At 45.9% G+C, this 12,164-nt stretch overlaps 1 protein-coding gene across 1 annotated transcript; it reads right to left on the bottom strand.

Annotated features, from left to right (window-relative positions):
- Positions 1 to 105: 105 nt before the first annotated feature.
- LOC103011479 (major histocompatibility complex class I-related gene protein) lies at positions 106 to 7,577 on the bottom strand. Its single transcript, XM_028168041.2, is given in 7 exon segments — positions 106 to 2,340; positions 2,452 to 3,869; positions 4,476 to 4,644; positions 4,646 to 4,719; positions 4,722 to 4,751; positions 6,359 to 6,636; positions 7,320 to 7,577. Coding segments are annotated over 6 exon segments (765 nt in total). The 5' UTR covers positions 7,433 to 7,577; the 3' UTR covers positions 106 to 2,340; positions 2,452 to 3,768.
- Positions 7,578 to 12,164: the final 4,587 nt, after the last annotated feature.

The following is a 12,164-nucleotide window of genomic DNA, read 5'->3' as shown; positions in this document are numbered from 1 at the left end:
TACAATGGTGTGTTAGTTTCTGCTTTATAACAAAGTGAATCAGTTATACATATGTCCCCATATCTCTTCCCTCTTGCGTCTCCCTCCCTCCCACCCTCCCTATCCCACCCCTCTAGGTGGTCACAAAGCACCAAGCTGACCTCCCTGTGCTATGCGGCTGCTTCCCACTAGCCATCTGTTTTATGTTTGGTAGTGTATACATGTCCATGCCACTCTCTCACTTTGTCACAGCTTACCCTTCCCCCTCCCCATATCCTCAAGTCCATTCTCTAGTAGGTCTGTGTCTTTATTCCCGTCTTGTCCCTAGGTTCTTCATGACCTTTTTTTTTTTTTCCCCTTAGATTCCATATATATGTGTTAGCATACGGTATTTGTTTTTCTCTTTCTGACTTACTTCACTCTGTATGACAGACTCTAGGTCCATCCACCTCACTACAAATAACTCAATTTCAAGTCTAAAATTATTAAGAAATAATGTAATCTTGAGCCCCTTGTAAAATGAAGGTGCAAAATTTTAGGTATTATTGAAAATCATCCCTTGATATTATATTTATATGATAACTCTCTTTATATTATAAAATCCCCAAGGGAGAAACAGAGATGCTGCAATTGCACTACAGAAGGTCTCATCACCACATCCTTGCCCTTGCCTCTGCCTCCTCCTCTTCATCCATGTGGACATTTTTATTAGATGTTAAGTGTAGGGCAAGGCCCTGGGAGCACAAAAAGGCTTTGACCGTTCACGTCTTTGATGAGAGTACCAGGCAGTTGGAGAAGACATTTATATAGATACAGCATCTGAATCACCGTAAGTGTCCATCCAAAAATATTTTAAGTCCTAACTATTCTAATTGTAAGAAGAAACCATTCCAGAAATAAAGCTGCTCTCTGCACAGTGCAACACTGCTTAAAAGATGGTATGGCAATTGCCCATGGCAACCCTAAAAGCAAAATAAACAAACACGATTGTGCTCTTATGCAACTCAGCGGGCGCCAGTAAAGAGACACGGGGTGGGAACTTCAACCATGGAAGGAGGTGGGGACAGCGGAGCAAGGAATTGCCCTAGCACGCTGAGAATGTCTGCACCTGTGGCTGTGATGATTAAAGCCAGAGGGCAAATGCATTGGTCAAGGGAAAGCAAAGGTCAAGTCTGACATACATGTTCAAAGTCAGTTGTCAAAGTTGGGGCCACTGAAGCGAGTATCAGAGCTGACGTGTGCGGTCAGAGTCAGTGAAGTGGGACAGATGAATGTATAACTGATGGTCAACCCAGGGACCAGTGGCTACACACGGCAGGACAAGAGGTAAATGATGGTGAGGATTTTGGGGGGTTGGGAAGAGTAAGGAGGATCAAGGGGATGCTAATTCTCACGGTGGGGCTTTTATTTATTCCCAGGGCAGATGTATGGAGAAAAAGCACATGTATAAAGGGGAGTCGGGCCCATCTACAATAAGCCAGCGGAGGAAGGACAGAAATTAGAACTGGACGCTCTTCTGAGACACACTATCATTTTTACATTAAAAGATAGCAATTGGGTTCAAGTCTCTGTATTTCTCCTAAAGGTGATAATGTCCGATACTTATTTATCTTACTTTCTTACAAAAGACAGAATGAGATCACCTCCACAGATCTGACCAGGTATATTTCCAAGATGCCAAGCTACCAGGCAGAGCTGCCTGGCAAAAGAACAGGGCACTTTTTGCTTTCTCTCGGGCCAGGGAAGGTGTAAAATGATCACACCGGTGCACAGGCCATCGTAGAGACTGGCTGGCTGCTCTCACGGGGTGGTCCAACCTGTGTGTAGGGTCACAGTCCTGGCACCCACCGCTCTTGCCTAGTCAACACTCTCATGAAAGAAGAGAAAGGCCTTTTTTGACGAGGTGATGTGCACTGGTGGAATTCAAGTGGAGGCTAGATGCTCAAGGCAAAGGCATTGGAGAAGACATTTCCGGCCCTGGATTGAAGTTTTCTCCCAGCCCTGAGATTCTCTAATCTACCCGCAAACCACTGTTGACAAATGGAACCTAAGGAAGTGTTATGCCATGAGAGCATTCACATTTAGAGGAAATGTAATGAAGGAGTCCATCAAAAGAGCCTGATAGCTGACAGTCCTCTTGGAGCCAAAGAACAAATAACATTTTGTAGCTCCTATCTGTCTGCCATCAATAATTAATCCTATAATGTCCATGTCTGTTGTGGGTGTGGTCAAGAGCTTTGAGCGCTGGACTTGAGTCCATATGGGACAGAGGAGACCATGGTTCCTAGAGGAAAGACAAATGGAAAATAGCCATCTCCCATCAGTGATCTGGTGTAGGAAGGTAGACAACTCCATTTTGCTCTGAAAGGAAAAGTTTTTAGTCAGATATGTGCATTTTTCCTTATAGCTCAAAAATAAATTATGCAATGTTCAGCAAAGACTGAGAAGCTGGCATTGACATTTTTAACCTACTTGGTCAAGATTCTCTTAGTACTTGACAAACTTTAACTCAAATTCACAAACTCCGCAAGATGAAAAGCAGGAACTCACGGTGCGTATCATTCTTGAGAGAGGTGTGTCACTGTATAAAAAGAAAAAAAAATTTTTTTTTTGCTTCAGCAGCTATCACTTGCTGGATTGGGATTAGTGCTATACTTTCTAAAGAAAACATAATGGCCCATTAACTCTGAGTTAATTTTCTAGTAGAGGGTTGGTTTTACTTTGAACTAGTAACATGCTTTGCATGGTATCCCCTGAATCGAGGTTTAAGTCTGTGGCTATGAAACAAAGCCAAATTCCTGGCCCACACTGGCTTCAAACCCATTATCCAGGACTCATCAATATTATGCTGTGATCAACTTGAGCACCTAGTGAGGCCAGAAGTGGGGAATGACCTTACAAGACTAGACTGTAAGCTCTCTAACAGGGATCATGTCTGTCTTTTGCATTGCTGTATCCCAGCATTTAATACAGTGCTTAGAACATAGTAGGCATTTAACACATGTTTACTGAATGAATGAAGTTTTTTCCCCAAGGTACTAAGAGCCTATATCTCTCCCATTTCTCCTTCCCCTTTTTCTTACCCTGAATTCCATTTTCCAAAGGTATCTCTTCCACGTTTCATGGGTTGAAAGATGAATTTAGAAGAAAAGTGACTTCCATATGATTGAAGCAGAATAATGTTTGTCAAAATGGGAAAACTTAACTGAAGTTTTGAAACAAAGGACAAAATTCCCTCAAAAGTCGATAGTAATTAATAATAACAATATCGCTTGGAAAAAGACAAACCGATGTCACTGTATCTTCTCTGACCCAACTTCTAGGAGGACTGTCCACCTGGACAGGAATTGTGCTACTTTGTCGATGTCAGGCACCACCTGTGAAACAGACCACTCTCCTTACAAGCATCATCCGTGGTGTGTGTTCCCTATATGGTGAGAGAGGTGTTCTAGGTCCTGTGATTGCAAAGTGAGGCCCAACGCATTTCTAAATGGAGCTTAGAGTGGCAGGTGCAGAAAATAAAACTCAATGGAGGGGACTTCCCTTGTGGCGCAGTGGATAAGACTCCACGCTCCCAATGCAGGGGGCCGGGGTTCGATCCCTGGTCAGGGAACTAGATCCCACGTGCATGCCGCAACTAAGAGTTCTCATACCACAGCTGAGGAGACTGCCTGCCGCAACTAAGACCCGGTGCAACCAAATAAATAAATATTAAAAAAAAAAAAAACTCAATGGAGCTGTGGAGAGACAGTCTGTCAACTCCTAGGATCCTTCCACAGGCCTCTCACCTCAGGGCCTCCTTTGCCAGGCTACGACACCAACCCCAGAGAGGGCAATGGTGAGGACAATGAACCCAACAGCTTTCATTGCCAGAAGCATAGTTTCCGATTCTAAAAGCAAGCAAATGAGGGAAAATCCACAAGTGCTCTTCCTCTTCTATGTTAACCTTTGGGAACTTTTGTCCCTGCAATCATCAAGAAGCCCAACACTGTTTTTCGTACTGTCACTTCTTACTTCACAGCTCTGTGGAGAATAGTCTAAAACAGAGGAACAGCAGTTCCCAAAGTATGGTCCGAATGCCCCGAGGGTCCTCAAGACCCAATCAAGGTGTCCATGAGCTCTAAGTCATGATTCCCCCCCCCCTTTTTTTTAAATCTCCATCTCTCACATGGGCACAGTGCAGCTTTCTAGAGGCCACATGATGTGAAATGACATCATCACTCTGATAGCAAATAGAATATGTGCTTGTGTTTTCTAGTGTTTAATTTTTTTTTAATTTTTATTTTGTAATACAGTAAATAGAAACAGATGTAACCTAAATAAACAAAAGCTCTTTGGGTTACTCAATAATTTTTTTAAGAGTATAAAGGAGGCTTGAGACCAAAAAGAGAACCTCTGATTTAACAGACCCGTTCTAAAGCACGCAGTGATCCATGCTTCCCGCTCACCCCCTTTCCTCAGTCTCACTCCCCAGACAGCCACAACCCCATCTTTACCCTGGGAACCCTGAAGAACCACATGGACACCGCCGTGCTCCACATGACAGGAGTAAAGGTCGCTGCTCTGAGGATCCAGCTCAGCTGACACCCATGTCTTATAGGTCCCATCCCCACTGGGAAGGATGTCTCCATAATCCATTTCTTGGACAATTTCTTCCCCATTTTTTCATCCAGATCATGGAAATTTCTGGGGGGTAAAAGCCGTGAGCTCTGCAGTAAAGAGTTGCAATCCCTGGAAATTTTCTTTGTGATTTACTCTGACCAGTGGGGGCTCTAGGAAGAATAAGTTCAAGTTAAACAGAAGTATCTTTTTTTTTTTTATAAATTTATTTATTTTATTTATTTATTTTTTAGCTGTGTTGGGTCTTCGTTTCTGTGCGAGGGCTCTCTCTAGTTGTGGCAAGCTGGGGCCACTCTTCATCGCGGTGCATGGGCCTCTCACTATCGCGGCCTCTCTTGTTGCGGAGCACAGGCTCCAGAGGCGCAGGCTCAGTAATTGTGGCTCACTGGCCCAGTTGCTCTGCGGCACGTGGGATCTTCCCAGACCAGGGCTCGAACCCGTGTCCCCTGCATTAGCAGGCAGATTCCCAACCACTGCGCCACCAGGGAAGCCCCTAAACAGAAGTATCTTATGTACTGAGTACACAATATTAGAACTCAGCAACTGCATTTCCCAATTAATTTTCTTCTTTGCAGGAAACATCTAAAACCAAGAACAACCCAGAACCCTGGTTCGCCAACAACAACAAATTCTTTGTGCTAAAGCCAGTTTGAGTAGTTTTCTGTTACCTGCAACCATTAAAATTAAGATGGTTGGGGCTTATCTGGTGGTGCAGTGGTTAAGAATCCACCTGCCAATACAGGGGACACAGGTTCAAGCCCTGATCCAGGAAGATCCCACATGCCGTGGAGCAACTAAGCCCGTGCACCATAACTACTGAGCCTGTGCTCTAGAGCCCACGAGCCACAACTACTGAGCCCATGTGCCACAACTACTGAAGCCCATGCGCCTAGAGCCCGTGCTCCACAACAAAGAGTAGTCCCTGGTCCCACAACTAGAGAAAGCCCGCCAGCAGCAATGAAGACCCAATGCAGCCAAAATTAAACAAATAAATAAATAAACATACTTTAAAAAATTAAGATGGTTATTCAGCTAGTGAGTGGGACAACTGAAACAAACTCCAGTCACCTGCCTCCAAAACTGATGCACTTGGACAGAGAGTCCATATTCATACCTGTGGCCCAGATGCCTCCCTGAGGGGCCGCCGTAGCTCTGGAAAGCTCCACTATTAAAAATCACTCCTGCGGGAAAAGGCACACTTTGTCTGGGAGTTTCCCACAGCATGATGCAGATGTAATTCGTTTTGAATAATGAAATCGTACATGAAAAGTTCTGTGTTAACTAAAAGTTGACCAATTGAATCATATCTTTGATGTATAAGAGGAGTTTTACTGAAAGGAATATTATCCTAACTCCTTTAGTAAAGCAAAGACCCTCTTTGTCTTCTTGGTAATTTCAGATTTTCACTCATCCTGGTGTTGTGTGAGCCCTTGGTTACTACACAACTTGAAGAATTGCATCCCCTCCCAAAGTATTTCCCAACTTATCATTGACAGGAGATGGAAGGATCTGTCTCACTGGATCCCCCCCAAAAGGAAGTGTCCCTGGAGGTACTCCGCTCTGTCAAGACAAGAATTGCTGAATGTTGTCAAAATGCTGATAAAAAGTAACTAGGGAAAGTTTTCATGGAGAGTTACAGAACACGATAGTAACAAAATGGATTTCAGAATAGGGTCGCTATAACTTAGATGAGAGGAAGTTACGTATAAAACCATGGGTTCTGAGGATATGAGGACAAGGTGTTCTCCCTCCTCTTTACCTGTCCTTTGTAGGGTACCTTTCCCGTACTCCAGAAATCTCTTTAACCAGGCAATACATTCTTCTTCTAGCCAATTCTTTTGATATTGTAGCTCATGCTGACCGGCCTCCCATGCCCACTTGGTGATGTGAACCACATTATCCATAGCCATCCAGGAGACGGTATCTTTATTGAAGATAATGAAATCCTGTCCGTCATATGCATATTGGGGAAACCCCGTGGTGTTTCCATCCTCCAGTAACTCACAGCCAATCATTCTCTGGTAAGTGTGGAAACCCTGGAATACACATGCAGGCAGGAAGGGAGGGGTTGACATGGGGATGCGGAGGTGGGTGCCCAGGTGACGTGACAGGGGGCATGACTGGAAACATCTTCTACCCCAGAATACATCACTGCACAGTCCTGCCACGGCATCACTGAGTCACCAGGAAGTTCCTGTGATGTAAGCCCATTTATCTACAGATATCTGCGGAGTACCTACTGCATACAAAAGCAGTATGATAATTCCCACCTTGGGAGTGATCCTATATTGGGAACAACTAACTGATAAAGTTTTTAGTGCAATGGAGAAGGGAGAGATATGTGGGAGCCAGAAATATCCCCGGGAAAGTTAATATATTTAGTAAGTCATTGCGCATAAGCAAGCACCTCACTAAGCCTGGCCACTAGGAAATGAGACGCGTGCTGGCCAAATTTAGGAGGAGAAAGGAGAAGATACAGGTCAGCAGCCTAAATGCGAATGGGATAGGGATATGGGGGTAAAGGGCTCCTGGGGGAGAAACAGACAATTTGAAAGATGCACAGGACAGAGGGCAGGCACTGAACCCCGTCAACCAGGTCGTCCAAGCTTTGCCAAAAGAATGCAACTCAGCAACTGCTCACATTCACTGTCAGCCCAGGGACCTCTACCGGGTGGGGGGTTAGAGACGGAAAGCATTCATCTCTGCTGCCTTCACCACCTGAGTGATTGCAGTGACGCTGCTGCCGCTTCAATTCCAGCTTGAACATCTGCCGCCAGCCCCGCAGCAGCTGCGCGTACCTCTCCCAGTGATCAGACGCCAGGTTCTCCGCCATCCACGGGGCCTGTGGCTCCTTCTACCGAGAGACACTGTCATACGTGGTGACGGGATGAGAATCCACATACCCAACTGAAATAAATTCAGGGATCCCATAGCCGGGATCTGAGACGCCCAGGTGAAAATATCTCAGAGAGTGAGTCCCTGGGAGAGAGGCAAAGAAGGCAGATATTTAGAGTCACGGCTGATCGAGATCCATAAACTGCTGGATTCCATTTAATCCCCATGTTGGTCCTCCATGTTCAGTTGCACCCATTCTTCCTGGGACCCAGCTGATACTTCCTCTTATGGAATCACAGAACCCCAGGAACTGGGACCTGGAAAGGACTTTAGAGCTTTCACCAAGACTTGGAGCCTGGTTTTTCAGGTTTGGAAACCTTAGGATGAACTTTTACAGGTAACTCAACTTGTAAGTGAAGTAGAGTGTTCTGGTCTGTGGGAGAAGGGCCCAGGACCACTCACTGGGCCCCTGGAGGGGAGAGCTGTCCGAGGGACTCTGAGGGTTTGAAAACCCTGATAACCCAACCCCCATGTTTCACCAACAGAGGCTCCAGGTGGATAAATGAGGGGCCCCATCTCACTGCTGTACTTGCACATGTGTGTACACACACACACACACCAGGCCAGTCTGCTTGACTGACCCACAGTGAGAACCCACATAAGGACTCAGGCCTCCTGAGGAAAATTTTTAAAAAGCATAATGCTTTTCCTATTATACCAACCTAACTCCATCAACAATTTTCCTATTCCTTCTCTTTTTCTTCTGGCCAAACATCACTATAAGATCTGTAATAATCACTAAGCGTCAAAAGTAGGCTAAAATGAAATGTTTGACTTTGCCGCTTCTGCACTGAACTTCTCTCAGCTCAACAAAGAAGCTCCTAGGCTGATAGAGACAGACAGGGCAGTTTTGAGGTAGTGGGATGGGTGTTGTGATGGGGTCAGTGCGGGGCATGGGCCCTCAGGGAAGACTTTCCAGAGAAGGTATGTCTTAGGGGAGACCCTGGGACAGGTAGGAGGTGAGCAGGCAATGAGGCTGGGAAGGGACATAGGAGAGAGGACAGTGGGAGTAGAGTAGAAACCATGTGTGCAGACAGGGGATAGAAGAGCGCGGCCTGCTGTGGGAACCAATGGCCTAGGACGCTGGAGCACAGTGAGCGTCACAGAGGAGAGGAGAGATGACGCCCAAGAGGTAAGCAGAGCCAAGGCTGAGAAGGCCAAGGGCCTCCATGCCCTGCCGAAGAGCTGGAGGGGAGAAGGCATGCAGCATGGTGGCTTTCTTCCCCTGCCCTGCTCGCTGTTGTCTGGAAATGCCCACTTCTGAGCCTTTTATCTTGTTGCTTCCTGCCATCCTGACCCATCTACATCCTCCCCAGTCATCAAAACCCATCTCCAAAGACACTCCCAGGACCAGCACTGACATTTGCCTGGCTGAGTCAAGAGGACAAAGGAGGCCCACATTCCAGAGACCCAAATATTTTAAAGGAATAAATCAAGCTAACAAACTGTTAAATATGTTCTATCCTCCTACCTCGATAAATATTCCTTCATATGACCTCAAAGAAAGGCCACGTTCAAATTTAAAAATCTCAGACTTTGTGGTGGTGCTGAGAAAGTGGGCCTCCGGCCCTTGGTCTGAGAGACCGGTCTCCTTCTCTACCTACCCCAGCTCTACCTAGCCCTGCTAAGGGCTTTGTGCCCACGTGTAGACACCCCTGCTGTCTCATTCAGTCTCCGTACATAAACACTGCCTCTTTGCCACCTCTTGGGCTCGCAGAGGCCTCACCAGCAGCATAGTTCATCCTTAGGAGGATGGACCAAAGGAAGAGGCCTGTGTAAACCCAAGCAGCCCCGAGTCATCTGGGCAACGAACTACAGGTTCCAGATACCTGTGGTGTGGCGCTGACATGGGGCGAGCACCTCCCCTTGGCCTCATGGACCCCTCGCTCTGTGGAGAAGGATGTGGAGAAGGGAGGGCCAGAGCGGGGCCCTCTAAAGTGTGGGGCAGTATCCACGCTTCTCTTTACTGTGTCTAAGAGCTGGACTAGACACCACTTCCCCCAATTTTTTCCAGGTAGCCCATCCCATTGCTGTTGTCCCCTTTGTGAGCTCCCTGAGCACTCGGATCTTCGGACATAAGCTTTGTCACTGTGGAGAGCCTCAGATGGCGGTCAGGTCCCCATTCCCCAGCCTGAATGCCACTTAACAATGTTTACTCCTTCCTCTTCATTTTAAATATATATTTAAGGAAAAAAATCAAATTAAAAGAAAACCAGTTCACGAAATGGTTGGATCAGCTTCTGGGCATGTAAGTCTGTCTGTAATTTTCTTTTTTCTAAAACTGCTTCTGAAAGAATTCATAACGTGCAGACTGTCTTTTAGAACTGATCACCCCAAGGCCAGGGAACTCTTACCTCAATTATGAGGGGAGACAGGATTCCCTGAGACCGAACCAGGCCTGCTGGGTCCCTTCTGACTGATTGCAACAGTTCTGTTAAAGCAATGCAAACCCCCTTTCTCCCTGCTCCTCTAACTGGGGTTGGGGCAGCTTGCAGGGTTCAGAGCAGGCACGCCTGCCCCGTGGGCCCTCCCTGGAGGTTGAATCCTGCATGTCAGCTGCGGTGCTGGGTAAGATGGAGGCTGGTCTCCCCCAGGCCTGGGCAGAGCATAAGGGCCCCAGTGCCCCTCTGCACTGCTTTGACCTTTTATTTCCCACCCCTTTCCCTTCCTGTGTGGGTGGGGAGGCAACACAGTGGAAACCTCTGAGGTTGGACATAAGATCATCATAGAAGTCTTGGTTCTTATGAAGACAAGAGCCAGGGTAAAGCAGAAGCACAAATTCTATCCCCAGAACAACAGCTGCCACATGCTGCCTTCTATTCTCTTTGTCTTTGTTCACCTCCTACCCTCTTCTCAATCCTAAGGTACTTAAGAACTGGGACGGGACTTCCCTGGTGGTCCAGTGGTTAAGAATCCACCTTCCAATGCAGGGGACGCAGGTTCCATCCCTGGTTGGGGAACTAAGATCCCACATGCCGCAGGGCAACTAAGCCCATGTACCGCAACTACTGAGCCCGCACACCACAACTAGAGAGAAGCCCGTGCGCCGCAACAAAAGATCCCGCCCTGCATGCCACAACTAAGACCCGATGCAGCCAAAAATAAATAAATAATAAATTAATAAATAAATACAAAAAAAAAAAAAGCTTAAAAAAAAAAAAAGAACTGGGACTTACTTTCTTCCCTCTGTATTTCCTACAAGGCCTAGCATAGGAAGCCTGGCCCATGGTAGGTGCTTCGTAAATATTTGTCAATTAAATTGTTGGCAAAACACTTTATTTCTCTGCTTCAAAACAATTAAGTATGCTGGAATGAGTATGAACCTATTTCACTTGAACTTATACTTAATTAAAAAAAATTATTTTGGCCTCGCCACATGGCTTGTGGGATCTTAGTTCCCCAACCAGGGATCCAACCTGGGGCCCCAGCAGTGAGAGCACCGAGTCCTAACCACTGGACCACCAGGGAATTCCCAGGAACTTATACTTTAAAAAGTACTTTTCATAAAAGGAGCAGAGCTGAAATCTAATTTACATCCAGCCTGCAGTCTGCAAAAGGTGTAATATGGTTGAATCTGCAACCGATTTTGCAAACGGTTCTATTTCTCCACCTCTAGAAAGGTTTTGCAGATATGCAGCTGTTTTAAGATGGAGGCTAAAGGAAGAGCAAGTCAGGAACATTAGTTCTCACACTTTTTTAGTCTCCATCTGAGTATTCAACAAACATGTGAGTACCGCCTCTGTGCCAGGCACTGTTCCAGGCCCTGAGCACACCACAGACAAAACAGATAAAAATGTCTGCCCTTCTGGAGCCTACATCCTAATGGGAGGAGAGGAGGAAGGCAGACAATATAAAATAAATACATATAACATGTTGTTTAAAAAGTGCAATGGATCTAGAGACTGTCATACAGAGTGAAGTAAGTCAGAAAGAGAAATACAAATATTGTATATTAACGCATATACGTGGAACCTAGAAAAATAGCACAGATGAACCGGTTTGCAGGACAGAAATAGAGACACAGATGTAGAGAACTAACGTATGGACCCCAAGGGGGGAAAGCAGCAGGGGGGTGGGGGTGGTGGTGTGATGAATTGGGAGATTGGGATTGACATGTATACACTAATATGTATAAAATGGATAACTAATAAGAACCTGGTGTATAAAAAAATTAAATAAAATTAAATTTTTTTTAAAAAAGTGCAATGGAGAAAAATTCGCAAAGAGGGCTAAGCAAGATAATTCTAAACATCAATACTTAGGGAAGACTGCTCCGAGAAGGAGACTTCTGAACAAGTACCTGCAGGGAGTGAGGGAACCAGGCAGACATGTGGGGACCACAGTGCAGGCAGGGGTGCCTGTACAGAGGCCCTGAGGAGAGGTCAAGCTGACACATTCCAGCAGCAATAAGGCCTGCGGCTGGAGCTGAGGGGATGAGAGGCAAAGAAATAGCTAGGAATGGCTTCCACAGTTACTGATAGCAAAAAACCTCATAGAAATCAAATTCCAGGCAAAGAATGGGAGAGAGCAAGGAAGAAGGGATTTAAGAAGAGACTGTGTTATTGACGTATAGAACTTCCCTTGGAATCTCGGTTTCCTTTTATGACATCTGGGGTCTACATGCCTAGTAGATGCCAACAAACAAACAACAACAAAAAAAAAGTATTACC

Source organism: Balaenoptera acutorostrata, chromosome 1 (assembly GCF_949987535.1).
Source record: "Balaenoptera acutorostrata chromosome 1, mBalAcu1.1, whole genome shotgun sequence".
Taxonomy (NCBI): domain Eukaryota; kingdom Metazoa; phylum Chordata; class Mammalia; order Artiodactyla; family Balaenopteridae; genus Balaenoptera; species Balaenoptera acutorostrata.
This window is presented reverse-complemented; position numbering and strand designations above follow the sequence as displayed.